The sequence below is a fragment of the Caenorhabditis remanei genome, chromosome III (assembly GCF_010183535.1).
Source record: "Caenorhabditis remanei strain PX506 chromosome III, whole genome shotgun sequence".
In the NCBI taxonomy this organism is placed as follows: domain Eukaryota; kingdom Metazoa; phylum Nematoda; class Chromadorea; order Rhabditida; family Rhabditidae; genus Caenorhabditis; species Caenorhabditis remanei.
Window position 1 is genome coordinate 7,440,935 of NC_071330.1, and position 19,978 is coordinate 7,460,912.

General features: G+C 37.5%; 2 protein-coding genes across 2 annotated transcripts; both read right to left on the minus strand.

Moving 5' to 3' along the window:
* Positions 1-312: 312 nt before the first annotated feature.
* Positions 313-9,059, minus strand: GCK72_009739 (uncharacterized protein; the record flags this gene model as incomplete). Its single annotated transcript, XM_053727514.1, has 13 exons — positions 313-472; positions 629-1,091; positions 1,149-1,449; positions 1,499-1,851; positions 1,903-2,644; positions 2,754-2,849; positions 2,898-3,291; positions 3,341-3,472; positions 3,521-3,918; positions 4,301-4,402; positions 4,711-4,860; positions 8,431-8,797; positions 8,995-9,059. The coding sequence occupies 13 exons, from the start codon at positions 9,057-9,059 to the stop codon at positions 313-315; spliced, it is 3,723 nt and encodes a 1,240-aa protein (XP_053587091.1).
* Positions 9,060-12,707: 3,648 nt separating this feature from the next.
* On the minus strand, positions 12,708-18,753 carry GCK72_009740 (uncharacterized protein; the record flags this gene model as incomplete). Its single annotated transcript, XM_003112809.2, has 9 exons — positions 12,708-12,939; positions 13,403-14,127; positions 14,177-14,934; positions 15,011-15,339; positions 15,395-15,843; positions 15,889-16,062; positions 18,460-18,522; positions 18,577-18,701; positions 18,750-18,753. The coding sequence occupies 9 exons, from the start codon at positions 18,751-18,753 to the stop codon at positions 12,708-12,710; spliced, it is 2,859 nt and encodes a 952-aa protein (XP_003112857.2).
* Positions 18,754-19,978: the final 1,225 nt, after the last annotated feature.

Consider the following 19,978-nt stretch of genomic DNA (forward strand, 5'->3'; position numbering starts at 1 on the left):
CGGCAGTTCTCTTTGCTTTGTTTGCGCGTTGTTTGAGATTTATTTCGAAACAGGGAAATTCAAAATATTCATTTGAAAGAAAGGCAACAACAGACACCGTTTTGTTGAATGAAATAACGGTAATTTAAGTATTGAAAAAATTAAAACCGGGTGAAAATATTGGGATTTGAAGGCAACAAGTTGAGCAAAATATTGGTACGTTTTGATGATTACCCGTAAATTATTAAATAAGGATTTCTGGGAGAGACTGGAAGAAGAGAGAGATTCAAACAGAGAAAGAGGTATCATATGTATCAAAAGAGAGAGATGTGATCAGTCCTGATCAATATCATCAAATGTTGCAAGTTGGAAATCACCAAAGTTGTTTCGAATGTCTCGAGAGAGTGCAGCCATTTCTTCAAGAGCTAATCCTTCAACATCACTTTGCATTTCATATTCATTCTCATAACCAATTGAATGAGTTGATTTCCATCTGAAGAAATAAAATATAACCATGAATAGAGAATGTCTGACGAAGTTCTTCTATTTTGAGTTAATGAAAAAGTTTCTTTAAAACTAAAAAGTAGTTACTTTGTCAGTACTGCATCACAAATCCTGAGTAACTTAAACAAAAAGAGAAAGAACTAACCGAATCGGGTCTAAATCGATACTTCCAGTCATACTACTACATTGAGATTCAGTATCTCCATCAGCTGCATCTCGATGCCATCTTCTTGCATCCTTCCATTTTCTTTTCTGTTTCGATTTCGAATTTCTCGAATGCGAAACAGAGTTTGCATTCGATTCAACATCCGAGATAGCCGCATCAGATTCAGCGTTATCGTATTCTGTATGACATGCTGATGACATTGCACGATGAATTGATTTAACTGATCCGAAATTTGATGGGAACGGCTGATACTCCAGAGGTTTTACTTCAGCGAAATCTCCGAACGCGTTCAATTCTTGAATCATCCGATCAACTCGATTCGCAGCTGCTTCTATCTGATTGATTCCTTCTGTGGATTGTTCATTATCCGAATATCCTTTTCGGAAAAGACCAAATCCATTTCTAAGCGAGTTTTTAGATGATGGACGCCAACCACGACGACCTGGAATTTAAATACATGAAATTTCATTTACACTTTTCTATTTTCAAAAAAACTTACAGCTACTTCTGCTATTCGCTCTACTAGTAGTAGGACCATATTCAGCATCGGACATATCAGACCCAGATTGAACTCTCCTATTTCGATAGTCTTGTTCCGCTGACATTGCTCTCAAATTTCTATGAACTGGTTCTCGATATGGATCATAATCTGAATTCTTCATAACAAATCGATGATTTCTCTGTGGTTCTTTCATCAACGCAGTCTCTGGAGTAATCCATTCCAAATCTGAATCAGTTTCAGCGTCTCCATCGATTGATCGTAATTCAGAGGAGAATGAAGATGCCATCGATGATGCCATCTGAATATTTATTATTTATTAATTTCTTATATAACAAATCAAGTATTACCTCAGAAGTCTGTGTATCATACATTCTGGAATGAGATGCAAACTGTGCTTCAACCATTCCTTGCGTGTGTCTTTCTTGTTCTTCTCTTGGCATTGTTGGTATTTCAACTGACATATCTCTAAATCCAGTAACCAATTCATAAGCATTCAAGTTCATTGCCACTTTCACTGGTTGTGAACTGAATCTTAATGGACGTGGACGAAGAGCCAAGAAGACTTCTTCTGAGACAAGAGTTGTGTCATGTCCAGCTGCTTGCATCAGTGTTCTCGAACGATCCAATGTTTCACCGAAAATTTCATAACGTGGCTGATCGGTGTTTGTCACGACGGCAAGTGTACTTCCGCAGTCAACACCTGTCAAAATTATGAAATTATTGATGAGTTATTTTAAGCAAAATGACTCACCAATCTGCACGTGGAACTCGTTTTCTAATGAAAACTGTGAAATACTGATGATAAAATGAGCAAGAGTACTCAGAAGTTCTCCGATTGTCCATGGAGTTTCATTCACATTTTGAGCTGCATCCGGCAGGAGACCAACAGCAACAATATAGAAACGATTAGCACTTTTGACTTTTTCGACTCCTTTGTAGTTTGAAATCGCTTGATCAAAGTGTGAGAACACGTAATTCAATCCATTGATTCCTGCTTCACCTTCTAGATCGAATCCACTCACAGCGATATACGCGATTCCAACAGATTGATGAGAGTGATGCCAGACATCTCCAGCTTTTTGAATGACTCCAGGGGCAACATGAGCTGGCACAAGATTCAGAAGCATTTGGTTGTTCAGATTGATCAATTTATCTTTCATTGAAGTCTCTTCAATTCCTTTTACAACTGCTAAGAAATCTAATCGAAGCAGCTTTTCACATCGTCTCGAATGAACAAAAACTAGTGAAGCCAGTGAGATCAGGAAACAAGTCAGATCCAATTCAGTCATAAATTCTCTTGGTCCGAATTCCGCTGGTCTTGTTACATAGATTTGAAGACCATATGTGAGTAGAGAGATAACAAGTAGAACAGCCAAATACATTGATGGAAAACGAACAAAAACTGCTGTGGTAATGGTCCACATCGCGAATGAATACGTGGAGAAATGGGCTTTTTGGCACACATCTGGAGCATTTGGTTGAGGGCATGAGAACTGAAAAACGATGAATGAATTTATAGAAAGATTGGTAGGAAGATGTATGTACTCGATGGCTCCATAAATACGGCTATCAAAAACGTTGGCGTTTTTAATTCTAACTTACCGTATTCACAATTCCACAAACAAACAGAATGACAATGATCAGAATGATACTGACCGCATGCCCAGCTGAAGTTCTTGTAATGAATTGGGAGAATGTCTGAAATCAAAAAGAAAATAAATCAAACTCGCAATTTCAAAAACTCACATGAAAATAATCTATGTAGAGCATGAGAAGAATGAAGAACATAACAGTCAAAGCACCAACAATCAATGCCAAACTAGTGATGAGTCTTGGCATAACAAGCATATGATATATCCCATAAACAACCAAAAAGAAAATGGAAATCGCCAGAGATGGAATGAACCAATTATCCGTTTCTTTATGATATTCTGTTTCCAATCCTGGGTTTCGAAATCGTTGACTCATTGAGGATATGATTGTAGAGTGTTCCACTTTCTCTTTCTTCATATCAAACTTTTCTTGACTTTTTTCATTTTTCCTCTTCTTATTTGTTCCCATCGTCTTCAGTGTTGGATTCATGGCGACAATGCTTTGGAGCACTCGGTTCACGGCTTGGGGTACTGTCACCAATGAGAATCTGAATCATTTTTTGATTTTCAAAGAATTGTTCAATCGTTCCATCTTACCTTTTATTAATTGGAAACAGTTCAGGAGATGGTAAATGTCCGTAGAGCTTCCATCCAATCGGGCATTTTTCCAACTCGAAGTCTCCTGTTGGTGAGAGGAATCGACGAGTTTCATTTGATACGTACACTCCTCTGAAAACATTTGCTCTTATTTGTGAATTTGGGAGAAAGAGAACTTACGGTTCAGTCGCATTACTCTGCATGAGAAGAGCATTATCAAAAACAGATCCAATTATATCATAATGCCATTTGGAAACTCCAACGACTCCAGCAGTTATAGGACCACTATCAATTCCAATACAAACAGAAACGTCAGCACCTGTTGCATCTCGAAATGAATTGATGAGTGTCTCCAATTCGATTGCAAATCGACAAAGTTTCGAAGCATGTTGAGAATCGATTCCAGGAATGGAACAGACTGCAGTGATACCTTCAGATGAAACACGAGTACATCCATTCGTTGCTGCTAATCGTTCGATTCTGTTGTCAAGTTCTTTCAATACTCGAGCTGCGTCAATTGATGAACATTGAGCAAGAACTGACTCAAATCCAACCAGCCGTCCATATGCAACTGATACCTACAAGATGGGATTACTGAACTCAATACGAAGGAAACGTTCCTGCATTCAGGATGCATTTCTTGCCGAAAAATATTCTGATTCAGGTTTTGAAAATATCAAGATTTAGGAGTTTGTATAATAAGCGAGTTTCCTACAAAATTAACATTTGTAAGGTATTCTAAACAAATTTACAGAGTCGTATTCGCAATTGATAACATTATTAGAGATTCTCCTGGGAGATTTAAGAGTAACAAAGCAATTTCTTCTCTGATCAGATCTGAATTTACTCCATTAATTTTAGTGTAAACTTTCTCAAATCTCAAGCATTTTCATTTCGACTGGGAATAACTGTCTAGAAGGAATCGGAACAAATATTTTTTAGAAAAATAGAAAATCTTACCTGTGAATAAGTTTCGTTGTACAAATGTGGTTTGTAGAGTGTAATTTGATGTCTTGCTTGATTGATAAGATGAAATGGTAGAAATGATGAGAGAAGTTTGTTCTGAAATCAGTTTCCCTTTTAACGAATTTCGGCTCAATCATTCTCAACTCTCCATCAATTACATGTAATATGATACAATTCATTTCTCTCTCTCAATATAATCTCCCTCAATCAAAACACTCAAATTTCTATTCGCTTCAGGCAGTATTCATTTCTATTCATCCTTTTGTGTTCGTACAGTTCGTATTTACAAATGACTGCGCAACGAAACGATTTGACACCTCTCTCGTGTGTCTTTTGATGCATTTTCTTCTCTTTTTCTCTTTTGTATTTGCTCCGTCGTTCTACCAAATATACAAACAACTTACCAAACGATTGCTTTGAAACTCGGCTGTTGATTCGGCTTCCGATGAGTTTCTGGCTGACAAGAAAGCATTACGAGCAAGACGGTCAGCAGTTGAGCATAAATAAATTCCAGTGAAGTTGGTCCAGATATGAACGACGATGATGGCAAGAAGCTGAATTAGGAAAATTGGAATAATGTTTTCTAAGCATTTTTTAAGCTCGAGAATGACATTTAGAGTGTTGGTGTAAAAGTATTTCGAGTGTTTGCAAATTGGAACATAGATTTTTTAAACCGTTGCAAAATTAACCTAATTCAACACACACTGGAAACTCTGTATCATCAGGAAAGTCTGTTTTTAATTTTTGCTCTAGACTCTGTCCCACATACTCGTTTATAAAACTTCCAGCACGTTGCATTTCTTCAATCATCCCTTTATCGTTTCAAGGATTCAACTGAACAACTCAAAAACTTCTTAACTTTCCCTTTTCTTCTCATTTACAACCATGGAACAGTGTTCATTGAACCATACATTGTATGCACTTATAACTTGCTCACTCTCTCCATTTTCTCTCAAGAAAAAACTCAATTCGTGGCCGTATACTGGTTCAGTGACTCTATGATTTGAGAAATGGGCTGGTTACACTTTGTTGTGTGCTCTCTGAGTAGAAGAAGTAGCACGTTGTAAAACTATGAAGAGTGAGAGTGAGATGGAGAGATCAGACATTGTGAAAGACTCGGAGAGGTTTACCGCAGAATGGATCCATTCGAAATGGGACACGTGGCAAGGTAGTGGAAGAGTTATGTGGAATGGGAGGCTGTAGTAAAAAGATATTGAAGAACAAAGTATTCGGAATCAGTGTTTCAGAATATCATGTTCATCGAAGTAAACACTATTTCAGTCAAACTGCGTTGTGAAAATATCTGTATGATTTCGAAAGATTAAGAGTCAAGGCTGCCTAAAATACAAAAACAACCTGGGTTTTCCACATGACTTTTCTTAAATTACAACTGATAATGCACTTATTTCAAGTCCCAAACTCTTCAATTTTTCAAATTCAATCCATCCAACCAATAGAGAATTCGGGCTAATTCTTCTATTCTTCTATTTTACTCTCCCATAAAATCCAATCGAAACTATCCAGTGTCGTCTTTTTCCATTTAATTTCTCTCTTTTAAACTTCCACCCCAACCCAATAAATCTCTCATCGATCTTCACCTGTTCTTTCTCTTTCTCTCTTCTTCTTTCCCTTTACTCTTGCCGAATGAAATTGAGAGAAGAGACAGAAGAGATCGGTTACGAGCTGCAACAAGTGTAACTCTTTTTCACTTTTCAAGTGATTAACAGCAAAGAGCAAGAAGATGGAGAAGAAGAAGATGATGGTGAAGACACCACCGTCGTCGTTTTTGTGTGAAAAAAGTGAAAAGAGATTGTAAAAGAAAACGACAGGAGGATATTTCGAAATTTGCAGTGTGGAAGAAAAGAGCCAATAAGATGGAAGATGAATGGATTGGTCCTGTTTTGAGTCAGGTGGTGTTGAAATGTTTAGACTGATTGAGAAGTGAAAGGATAAGATCAACTCGAGGAGGATTTTTAGCCTCCTAAAGAACACTTATACTTTTCAATGGCCCCTCATGATTTTCGTCATTTGTAGGTCACGAGAATACGTGGAGATAAAGAATTCCAGAACTTGTTTACAGTATCAGAACACGGTTTGATTATAGTTTTATGCAATCGAATGCAGCACGGCCTCCCACAGAGGCCCTCTCAAAGTACTGTGCGCAGTGCATTGAGAGGGCCTCCTCTGGAGGCCGTGATGCAGTTGGTATAATTGGTTACTGTAATTGTTTCAATTTCTGATTCGGTATACAACACAAAACCAGAAAAAGGGAGAAAAGGAAGAAGGCTAATCGAAAGAAACTATTGTTCCTTTTTTCAGACAAAAAAGCAATAGGTTCAAGTTGGAAACAGATGTGAAAGTATACTGTAGTGGTGTGGATTGGAACGGCGTTAGCTCGAGGATTCGAAACTGGTCATTGTGGAGATTCTAGAGTGGTTTATGAGCAATAAGCCCTTTTTTAATACATTCTATTTTTAGGTTTTTTGGTTTAACAACTTTCCGAGGCTTCACCGACTGGTCTAATGGCTTTACTTTTTGAAAGAATTTGATGAATTGAAGAAGCATATTCTCGTGTATAAACCCTGCTACTCCATATCCCCTGTCCGTTAGAAATCTGTTCCCCTTCCGAACCCAACGAATTCTTTCTAACCCATTTCTCTTTCCCTCCGTATTGTCCGTTTCTTTTCTTTTTCTTCTCCTCTTCCATATGCTCATTCTGTCATAAGTTTGACACGTCTGTCGGGTTTCTGCGCATTCCGAAACAGACACATGAGAGTAGTAGCTCGTCACACATTTTTGATAAATGTCTCCTCTTCTGACCTCTCCTTCAGATATCTCAGAGTTCGATCTATGAGGGAGAGTTGGGTCAGTTCGAAAGGAAGAAATACTTTCTCTTTTTCAGACGAGAGAAAAGAATCAAATATAATCCATGGAAAGAAAACAATAATATTTCATGTTTTTCCCTACTCATTCAACTACAAACTGCCATCGTTTTGTTCATCTTTTTTCTTTATTTCAATCATTCAAAAACCCGCAAAAACCGACAAAGAATGGAGCGAGAAAAGGAGGGGTTTTATTTGCGAAGACGATGTAAAATAGAAGAAAAAAGAGATGGAATAGAGAAGAATGAACCGGAAAAAACAGAAAACTATTCAGAGAAAATTAATTGATTTCCTCGCTATCTGTGTATTCATTAGAGGGTCCGGTATAAATGAGATGTATAACGGAAATTAGAAAGAAGATTTGGAAAGTATTGGGATGAGATTCTAGCTCACAGAATACGGTAACTCACACTGGTTTCCATTATTACTGAATGTTTATTCAAAACAAAATTAGTTTTTCAAAAAATAAGAACTTAAAAGATTTCTACTTGCATTCGTTTTATGCAGACATTCAAATATATTTCTGGATCTCTTGAAACCGATCGCAACAACTACGCTCTGTCAAAAAAAGTATCTTGAGAAAGAATCTCAGAAAAAGGAATCCGTTTTTCAGAGGATTTCGGTGAAGAATGCCTGTTATGATAATATGTTTCAAGCCCTTGAATTTTCATTACCAATCAAAAATTCCAGAAATCAGACTTCTTTTTTTCAAAATGCCACAAAGTTATTATTTTCTTTCGGGGTCGTTTACGCCTATCGGAAGTTGATTTGGTATTTGGCATTGTACACTTTCCCACGTATTATTTCGTTTCTATCTCTGCTTCTCTTCATCTCGAGTACTATTTTCATCATCTCTCACCGCGCCTATCAATCAAAAAACAATATAAAGAAGTGATCCGATGCAGAGATAATCGACGAGGATGCCATCAACATTTCTCTTTATCACTTCTCTAACAACTATGAGAATTGCAGAATATATGAATATGACTACGAAACCAATTAGCCTACATCTAGTTTTCATTTCCTTCCCCTTTTTCTTTTCTATTTTATGGGTCATCTTGATGAAAGAAGTGAAATGAAGTGTGTAGTTGAAAGTGCATTTCGAATGTGGCAATTATATATATCGGCCACATAAAAACTAGAAAGTGAATAACAAGAAATTTGTGATAATGATAGAGAAGAAGCGAGCGGCAACTGCTCTTTTTCGTTTTGAACAAATTGATAATAATGATAAAAACTTGCCTCGTTTGTATGCAATGGCTCGACGAACAGTAGAAATGAGCATGTTTGAACAATTGAAATCAGTGTCGAAGTAGCCAGAATAACGTAGAATGGAAGTGAAAAGAAAGAATAAAGTGAGAAAACTGCTAGAAGAGCAGGAAATAAAGATTCATAACCGGGTAGTGCAAATACGACGTCAAGTAGAAGAACGATGCCGGCAAGAATTTGGAAAGCAGTGATACGAAGTGGACGAAGAACATTGAATATGATAGTTACTGTAGAAATGAGAAGAATTGCAGCTGTCCATAAAGCATAAAATCCTGGTATATGACCTAATGTTCGGAGGAATGCAGAGCCAGATGTGATGAATAGAACTATCCGAATTAATCTGGAAAAGGAAACAAATTTTGGTTGACAAATTCAGAAACTATATCACCTAAAATTGCAACCCAATTTTTAAAAATTTTCTCACACCGTAATCATCCACTTTGATTCTGATTTCTTTTTCGTTCCCAGGAACCCAGTTTTCCCATAAAACCGCTTCCCATCCTCTTCTTTCTCTCGTTAATTACCCGTTTTACTCACCTGGCACTGGCTGCATGCCTCCAGTTCAGGTAGGACTGTTCCAGCCATTCACTGGAGAATCCCATGGAACCGACGACCTGAATGACCACAGGTTTGATCTGAAATTTGGAATTTCAGAACGCTTGAAGGTTATATGTTGAGATCTGTTGGTTCAAGGAGGATCGGTTCAGGTATCAGTGGTGATGACACACTAGCACACCGACAAAAATGAAGGAGAAGCATATAGAGATCAAGAGAAAGAGAGAATAGGAAGAAGGACCCAAAGAAGTGACCGATGAGGAGAGAGATGGAGAGAGAAAGGCGCGCGCCACCCGGAGGGTGTCCCGCCCCTGACTGTGACCTGTCTGTCGTCTCACAACCGAATTGAACTGTCTAATACTTTGGGTTATCTGTATCGATGTCTACGTCTCTCTCAATCAAGAACTCTCTCATTTTTCTTTGGGCGTTGATCAAAGAAATAGAAGAGAAAGAGAGATAGAGAGAGAGAGGTGCACTACGCGGGTTTTATTTCTCTCTCTTTTCTCTGTCTCCCGCCGGGAACAGAAGCCTTTGAGGAACGGAGAAACCGCCAGGATGGATGATATGTACAAGTGGAACGAGGGGGACCAGAGAGCAGGAAGAAGTCGAGAATAGGCAAACATTCGGATATAAGGAAAAAACGGATTGGATTACTGGAAAAGAGAAAGGAAGTCCCTCAATTTGTAGGTATCAAGTGGATTTTGATGTCTTGAGAAATTTCATTTTTGGAATTATTAGTATGTATGTTTAGAAATAGTGGTTTTTACCTAACAGTAGACGGCATGATACAGTTTTTATTCCTGCTAGAGTAACAACTTCGTGGCTGAAAATAAAATTACCAAGAAGACTCTGATGGTTTTCTAATTGGTGAAGAATTTTTTGAGACTTTCTTATATAGGTAAAGATGTCTTCTAGATATAAAATAGCTCTGATAAATCTTTGGAAATTAATGGTTTTGGTAAACATGTTTAGGTAAACAATAAATGTCACAAGATTCATGATGTTGGATTTTATGGTTTTTTCGGCATTTTTGGAATAAGATTATTGGTTTGGTCAGTCATTGAACCCAGTTCTACCTCCTTAGAATTATAATTTCTAACAAGCCAATATGAATCAAACGGCGTGCTATTCTTTTTCAAAAATTTGAAAAACTCGGAAATTGAGTGGAGAAATTGGGTGTGAAGTAGATTTGCAACGAGTGAAAGAAGCGGACAACACACTTTGTCTTCTTCTTTTTCTTCCGACCAGATGCTCTCAATAGACAGAAATAAGACAAGGACATCGTGCTGTTCTGATGTTATTAGTAGTAATGAACTGTGAGTTTAATCCGATTTATTCGCAAATTCATGGTTTTCAATTGGAAGCAATTGCAGATTTGTTACAGTTTTATCATAAAATCCGTGAAGTTCGATAAACCAGAATTTGAGGATTCTTAGAACAATTTATGGAAAACGAAGAAAAAAGTCTGAACTTAAAATTGTTTTTTCAAGAACAAATTGTGGCCAAGAATGACGATCTTATTTTAATTGATATAACTTTTTATTTGAAAAAATATTACAAGCGACTACAGTAAACGTTTAGGAACCTACTGGGGGGACGCTCATCTCTCTATCCGGTTTTCAGTTTAGGTATAGTAATATTTCAGAACAAAACAATTCATATTTTCATCGTTGTAACGAGCGTATTTAAGATGATCGTCAAAATTATCAATGTTAAGGAAGTGAGCCAAACTTCCGAAAAACGCGAAAATTCTATCAGACTCTTCAGTGTCTAAACTGTCTATTCAATGTCATTGCATAGACCAGATTTAGCAAAAGTATCAAAAAATCAGTTATTTCTGAATTATATGGGACATCATAAATCTATTTCTAGAATAAAAGTATATCAGTTCGCTTAACAAAATGACGATTTTCGCCGACTGAACCAATAAAACATCTGTTTTTTTTATTTTCTTTTTCATTTTTCCCGACTCTTCGGTGCAATAAAATATATCTGCCTCAAGGTTCCAGACTTCCCATTTTCATGTGTGCTAAAACTACTCATAAACGAAAACTACGAAAAGAAGAGATAAAACAATAAAAGTGAGATTTGAAGTGACACCAAAAGAACGTATTTGGAAGAGTACAAATCGTTTTGAAAGAACTTTTCGTCCTATTTGAACCGAACAAAGAAAGAGCAGTGGAAAAAGGGAAGAGATCTCATAAAAACGAAAAGAAAGCTCACTTCTTTTCATCGTTTGTTGTTCGGTGAAAAAAGGACCAAAATGGAGGAAAAGAAGATGAAAAGAAGAAAACGATGTGTCCCGTTTAGGCCAATTTAGGTAATGCCAACGCGTATTTCCGTGCCGTGCGTTCGTGAAAACTAAACGAAGGAAGACACCCTGAAATGAGATTCCTCTTCCGATTTTGTATCTCTTCTCGGTTCGGACCATTATTATTCTCTTTTTTAGTGTCTAACTATTTCAAAAAAAAAGTTTACAAGATATATTTTTATTTCTAGAACATCATAACGCCATATTTATCACTACAGTCATAATCAATAGTTAACGATAAAACAATTTCAGTTGATTTCTGAAAATGAAATGAAATATGACGATACTCTTCTTCTGAATTAGAATATCTTCCTGTTTCATTCTGGATTATCCGCTAGTTTCGGGCTCATTCATGTAGAATAATTGGCTTATTATTCTCTATTTCTCTGATTCGTCTATTCGGAATAATGGTATTTCTGTTGGTGGAGAATCAACTTCTGTAATTATATAGTACGAAAGAGAGAGAGAGAGTTGAAAGAAAGAAGAAAATTAGATTGTTCTGAGAAAAATAACGAAAAAATAACTCTATTCTTCTTACTGTAGGTTTGTTCCAAATAATCTCAATTAAAGAATTCTAAAATTTCTGATTTGACAATTCAGTCAAGAGAACTCAAGCTCAAAGTTTGATGACTGTTTGTCAGTTATTCTCCAGCTCGAAATTTTAAACAAGCGAATTTTGTTTTTCCCTGGTGTTTTGTTCTTCAAAAACTAGAATGCTTTTTGATAATAAGATGTAAGACAATAGATACTGTCAAAACCATTTATTCCGTCTGCGATTTAGAATTCTGAAATGTGGAAAAAACAATCTACGTAGAAAAGATAGCACAATATAATGTCTAGAGCACGTCGACAATCCGTAGTGGAAGTTTAGGAACCAAGACATAAAAATAAATACAAAAAATTGAAGTACTGAAATAGAAATTTAAACATACAATCGGCAAAAGAAAAATGATGATGAGCCAGTTAGTACAAGAGAATGAGGGGACACGGCAGTTGGGACGGTGTGAGAAGGGGGGAAGACAGGCGTTTCACACCAAATCAATGTAGTACATATGTACATGGATGAGCTTTTTAGGAGTTGCGTTAATTCTAATGAGGGCTCTTAGAGAAATCACAGAAAAATACAAAATGTTTCAGAATACAAGACAGAGAGAGAAAGAGGAAGGAGAGCATTCTCTCTTTTTAAAATTCGGGGATGACCGGTAAAAAGAGTGAAACGACACGACGACCAAGTTGCGAAACATATAACTCTAAACAAATGTACAATGGTAACGAAACTATGCAATGATTATGGTATATGAACAATTACATGTACTGGGGAAGGGAAAACAAGAAAGGAAAATGTTATGTGGTGGGGCATGGAATGAAAACAATTGACAACAATCTAGCCTTTCACAGCTTGAGATGAGCCGTGTCGACTGAATTCGCCAGGTGAGGGACGAGGTGAAGAGATCGAGTTAGAAGAGGATTTACAGGAAATGGGTATAGGCTGGGGTCGAGTTGGAGACGTCAAAGAAAGCATATTGAGAGATGAGGATGAAGGAGAGGAACCAGGTGAATATGTTGGACCATAAGATGTTGAATCAAATGAGGACATATCACTCAGAGAGGTAGTTCTGGAATCAGAAATATGTTACTGTAGGGATGGAAAGTTTGATTAACTATTTGATTTCAAAAAATCACCCTCTAGATCGTTGACATGACTATTTTCGACGTCACATACTTCTCGAGTGTCTGAGCTCTCTTCTATAGTTTTCAAAGAATCACGACTCAAATTTTTTTGAGGGCCATGTCCTTTGTTTGAACACAATCGTACTTTTTTACTTTCCGGGCTTTTCGCCTCTTTTGTTGGGCTCGCAGCCTCTTTTTCAATTGCAACAACATCAGAATTAGTGAGATTATCAGAAACTCCTGAATCGTTTTCTTTATTTGAGCTTGAACGTGTAGTTGTTGTTGTACTGCTGCAATCGGCTCACGGTTTGGATTTGTATCACAACATTAACTACGCAAAATAACATTTTTCAGTGAGTTCTAATTTTAGAATAACGTTTCTTTCAACAATTCCAAAATTGCACATACCTATTCATTTTCGTCTCCGGTTCGTGCATGGATTCGTAACACTTATCGCACACCCGCTTCTGAACGCTCTGTCCTTCTTCAACAACAGCAAATCGTTGTTTGGAGCAATCTTCACAAACGACTCTTCCACAATTCCGACAGTGATGTTGCCGATCCTCACCGTATACACTCATTTTATTGAACTCTTTCTTACAAAGACAACAACTCTTCGCCTCGGCTTCCCATGTTGTATTGGGCCTGAAGTTAGGAAGTTCTCTATCTGGATCCAAAATTGATAAATCGGATGCAGCTCGATCGAGACGTCCTATTGGTTCAGTATCACTCTCACTACAGGAATATCTCTTAATTGGACTGATTCCCTTTTCGAGAAGTGCACGTTTTCGAAGTTCTTCAATTTCTTCGTCACGAAGTCGAATCGCTTCCTCTCGAGCTTTATTCTTCTTTCTTAACATTGCCTGTTCATCATCTTCGTATCGAATCAATCCATCGCTATCAATTGCATCAACTCCAGTGATTGTTGATTGATACATCGATTGGTGATATAAACTTGCTGACATTGGAAGGTTCGTTCCATCAGAACAACCAACAACGTGAGGAGATCCATCGACATTCAGTGAACTGATACTTTCTGAACTTTTGCTTTTCACCATATTTGTTGACGATGAAGTGGTTATTGGAGTAGCACATCCAGACGATGGACGCTCGTCCTTATTACTGTAGAATAACTGAAACGATTAGAACTTTAACACCTGAACTATTCCATGTTGAACCTACATTGTAACATTCTCCTTCATCAGCGAATACTTCATGCCAAACACGTAAATTTAGTACTGAAAGGTTGATTGGCTTCAGTGTTCCGACATACTTTTCATCGTACGATTGATTCACAAATTCTTCATTATGTGGTCCAATGAACCTCCAAATCTCAACTAAGCTGGCATTCCATTTCTCCATAGCATCTTTCTTTTCCTTGTGCGAGTTGAATAAGAAAGTTCCGAATAGCCCAGAATATGCATGTTTCGCGAGCTTTATCAGATAAGCGTGCGAAAATTGGAATGCAGTTGGTTGTTCTCTTTGAAGATGTCGAACAGCTTCCAGGAACTGAAGGAAAATTGGAGAACGCTCGGTACCCTCTCCCCAGTTTCCAGAAGTGCCAGTAGATTGCCGATCATAAAGCTTATGTCCAAATGCAATCCAATCTCGTCGAATAAGTTGCTCGAAACCTTCAATTGTTCGGTAGTGTTCATCCAACATAACCTTAGCCAATGTCGTTATTTGAGTTGTTCTATCCCATCCATCGGAACAATGAACAAGAACTGAATGTCCCCGAATGAGATGATCAGCGCAGTTACTGGCATTAACCAGTAAGCTACTCAGATTCGTGAGCCATCCTGTTTGTTGGAGATTTTGAAGTAACTGCTCATTTGGACTCATTTGTTGGTGAAGCATATTACGGATACTGTTGAATGATGCACGGACGACATGGATATTAGGCAAACCAAGGAACTCGAGTTTGGCTTGTTGGTAGTACTCTGAAAACACATTAAAATGTCGAATGATGAATTGGAAGGAACTATATAAAATTATTTTTTACCGCGGAAAACTAACCTGTGTTTTCAAATCCGCCACTTCTTGCACGATTCGCAAATGCAGACGTATATCCTCGAGCATCCATGATGATGAATTGTTTCCTTTCTTCTCCTTCGACTCGAGTCGCTTTCACAATTTCTTCCACAAGTTTCTCATCCGTATAATTTCTCCATGATAAAATTCCAACTTGAGGCTGTGAACTGCGAATTAAAACTGCTCGAGTCTTTTTGCACCTCCAGATAACTGCGGGAAATCTGCCGATAGACCTATATGGTGCACCTGTTCGGATATCCTCGTCTGTGATTCCTTTTGGAACTATCACTTTCTCAGGATAAGTGGGACAAACTCTGAAATAGAAAAATTCAGAATTCGTGGGAAATATGATGAAGTTTGGAGGCTTACTCGAATTTTTCATTGACACTCGAAATTTGAAAGTGTTCAGACATTTCTAATCGATTGAAGTCGATATGGGTTATCTCATTAGCCACCGAATCAGCTCTTTTCAGCCAGGACGGTAGTTGACCTTTCCTATCGAGCTCATCAACTGCTTCGGAAAACCTCCACGCAAACGGGTTTAATGCGGTCATTGGATTGCTTTCAGTTTTTGATGCCCAGTCCTGTGGCCTCGAGGTGTAAAGTGTCTTCATATTACGATTCAGCCGGTGGAGAGCAGGGGAGACGAGTTTATGCAGGCCCGTATGATCTTCACCTTTGCATTGAAATTTGAATGATCGTCCACCTTTCATCGAAACTGTTATCACATTGTCATTGGAAAGATCGAATTGTTCAATTTCTTGTAATGGAAATACCAAAAACCGTTTTGTGCAATCGACAGTTTTGAGCACTATTATCTGAAATTATTTACTTAAATTTTACATTGCATAAACAATTTATACCCTGTAGTTTGTCACAAAGATGAGTCCTGATTCGATTTGCCATTCGAACATATTGTTGTATTTCACACGTTCTTCTCCAGGTAGTAACACGATATCCGTATCTGGATTAATGGTAACTTCTACTTCTTCTGTTAATGACGCCATTCCGAATACGTAGTTTTGCTCATGTACAATCTGAAATTTTAATTATTTAGTTGTCATAATTGCAGATGGAAACACAAATCAGAAATTCAAAGCAGGCAATCCTATATTTGAAAAGCTATTTATAAATCCCTAATTTTCTTCTTGAAATCAACTTTCCTATAATTATGTAGTCGCCTACCCTGTGTATAACAACCAGTAAACTCGAGGAAATTAAATAGGGCAGGGTTAAAATTTAAGCTACCCTAATCAATAATTTGGGAGTTTCCGCAATAATTCAGAGCGCTTTTCGACATACGGCAAATCTCTTGCAGAAAGACCTGTGTTTGCTTTCTGGAGTCCCGCGCCAAGCACACATCATTTAACTTCTGTGTGAAACAAAAAGTTTTATGAGAAATTATCGGAAAAAAAACTCAGCATTTCGAGTGGATCTTCAGAGTGAATTTAGGCGCATTTTATCATCAGATATCTTCTTTTTTTTTTAACTGATTCAAACAAAAGTGGCTGAACGTTAAGCTGACGTGCGAAATCGATTCTATTTGAGATAAAGATCTATGTTGGTTTTTTGCAAATGTTTTTGTTTAGTGATCGATTTCAACCCTTCGATTTATTTCATTAAGACTAGGTTAACTTCCATTTTTCATTTCCGAGTAAACACGTGATTCTGGTCTTTGACTTGGTGGCATTCGACATCGACCTAACCTCCACTCTCTCCATCTTGATATCAAAACCATTTAGTTATTTTCCGATGGCCACCTCTGATACACTCTTTGATCGGTCGAATCACGTGTCTTCAACGACTTTGCTCTGGGCCGTTCGGTTCGTGAACAGTAAACACTTTAGTGTCGCTTCAGTAAACCTGGTAAACTCTCCGCCACCCATCATTGCACATGTCGTGTTTCTGTTTACGTTCCACTTTTTCAAAGTGTTCATAGCCGCGGTCAGCGTATACAGAGAGAGAGTGAGAGAAAACTAAAAGTGAATGAGGACATTGATGATATCATCAGTCAAAACTTGGATTACTAACAAGTCGACACAGGCGGCAGGAATCAGAATCACGTGACCTACGTGGACGCACAAATTTCAGAAGATCTATTTTCAGACTTGTTTTTTCTGTTTTATGAAAAGGAGTCCTGAGTGAACTTTAATTTTTTTAAATGTCCTACGAATAAAGGGTTTCCCCATTAGTCATGAAGACAAACAATTTTTTGGGGAAAATTACTAATTTCGTTCAATTTTTCCAGAGTGAAAGGAAGAAAAGCAAAGTTTTTCTCGAGGTCTTCCTTCAAAACGCTATCTCAGATGACAGTTCAACATTTACTAAACAGGTGATGGCTAGAGAGGTGTATTTTGAGAGAACAAAGAGAAGCGAAGAGAGCGGGCAGAGAAACTTCGAATGAAGGGAAAACTACTAAAATTTTATAATGGTGATGAAAAGAAACTGACAGCGAGCTTTATTCAATAGGGAATTCGTATAATTCAGTTATTCCTCCGACTAAAAAAATTGTTTTGGCTATTTGGACGTGTATGAGGAAAAGTATTCAGAGGTTTGAAACTGACAGTTCCCAAATGAGAAAAGTGGACACGAAAATGGGCGAGAGAACGATGACTAGATGTTTTTCTTTTGACGACTAAATTATAGATCTTTTGAAACGAAAGAAGACAATTCAGCTTTTCTTTACGACTTCTTTTTTATATATTTCGTGAGAAAAGAGAGGAACGAAGCAGAGAAGATCGTTGGGCAACTGGTCCCAGAAAAAAGAGAGTCTGTTATGATGAAAGTAGAAGGTTCACGTTGAAAAGTGAAGAAGAGAATCAGAGAAAACAAAAAGGCGTCTTTCCACCAAAATTTAGTTTATATCAGCAATCAACAACTTGTTTTGAAGTCAAAGTTAAATAGTTGGAACATTCCTCTCTGCAACATTATATTTAATGATGTCTGAGTTGTTTTCAAAAAACAAATTACGAGATTGCCTACGAAAGAAGGCTGAAGAAACGAAGATCGCCATGTTCGGGGCCCCTTTCAGTAAATACCGACATTTCTAATAGAGAATAATACGAAAAATATTTTTTTCTGTAAATCTTTACCAACTCGATATTATTACGATTGTCGCATATTTATTCGTTCTTTCTTAAACTATTTGTTAATTTCTAGTGAAATGTGTTTCTGTATTTGTGTCACTTTCAATTAACTACTTATCAATGAACTGAAGAAGAGAAATGAGTTGTTTCTGCGTTTTCTCTACTCGCATCTGAATTTTTTTCTCTTATCATTATGCCATTGTTTCCTTTTTCTGTCATTGTTTCTTCCTCTATCTACATGAATTTCCTATACATACACATGGGAAGCTAGCGTGGCCACGTCAGAAAAAGGAAATAAATCAGAAAAATATGAAATTTCAGAAGTTCAGTTTTATAACATTAACTCACCGCTCTCACTGAATCCGCCGTCACAGTTTGCTCATTTTGTACATCAACGAACGATGCCCCAATCTCAAATGATTTCTATTATGGTTAGAATTACAACTGTGTGATGAATATACTTACATTAGCAGGGCTCGCAATGTATGATAAATCCTCATTTGTTCGGTCTGAATCGTAACGCTCTCCCCGACGACCACCGATTTCCATTGCCTCGGTTGAAGCGCCGGTCATGTTGGATCCAGGGATATCTAAAAATTCAGATAAATTAGTTTATAAATACTTGAGAATCAACTTACCCATGACGATGGTGAGACTGGAATCGAGAAATGAGCGTATTCTCTCTTTCGTTACCTTCTGTGAAGTGTTTCGCTTTGAATATGTTGGTGTTCACTGAAACGATCAAATCAACGGTGAAAGAAGAAGAGAAGACCAAATGTTGCAAACGCGAAACGGAGATAGTTTTGATAATGCAGTAGAGAGAAAAAAGAGAGGTATTGCTGATAAACCGAAACAGAAACGAAATGACAAATAAGAAAGAAATCAGAGGAAGGGCTGAAATTGCTAGCATTGATAATTTAGAAATTTACCACAATCAAATATCTATAAAATCCATAGAGAATTCGAGAATACTCCAGCTAAATCAAAATGAACGATACTCAGTTATGTTGTTTCCCGAAAGAAGAAAAATATTCGCAAACATGAAAAAATACACAACATAAAAAATAATATTACTGTTTGGGTGTCGACGAATGAACATTTTCAATAAATTTTACAGGCGACGATCAGGAAAATGGTAAAAACTTTGAAAAATAATAAACTGGGTTGTGAAATTTCGTTATGTTCGTTTTTTTTGAAACTCATTCACATTTCCTTTCGGAAAATGGAAAATGTTTCACAGATCAGAAACTGAAAGATCATGAAATCGAACTTTTATGAAAAAGGTTCGAGAAGAAAAGGAAATAAAGAAGGTAATTTATTCGTTTAAATTTTGGTGTGCGGAATGTGCAGAAAGAGTGCTGAATGGTGTGGGTGTAGGAATGGGGCCAATGAAATAGTATAGCAGTCAACAGGAGACGCAGACAATTCGAGAACCGTCTGCGACGAGGCCAAGCTGTTGCGCGCGCAATCTGTCTCTCCGGTTCTCTCCGTTTCGATCAATAGGCGCGTGCTGTCTCTGCCCGTCTCGCAGTACTCTCTGACTCGTTTCTCAGCCGTCTCCAGTAGTTGTACACTGTCTCGCCGAAGAAGTCACATGTGTTCTTCTTCTTCTTCTTCTTCTCTCCTCTTTGTATTTCTCTCATTCTGTTTGTTATTATTCAGTTGTGTAGAAGAGGGAATGGGGAAAAAGAAAAAGAGAGGAAGAGAAGGCTTGCGGGTTCGTCGAAAGAACACAACACCACACTCTAATCCGTTGTTCGTCTCTACTAGTTGTCCAATATCTCTTTCAGTCGTTTTTTGTCGTCCACCTCCTCACGCCCGTCAACTGTTTATTAGTCGAGTGGCTGCTGGTTGACTGCCTGTTAGA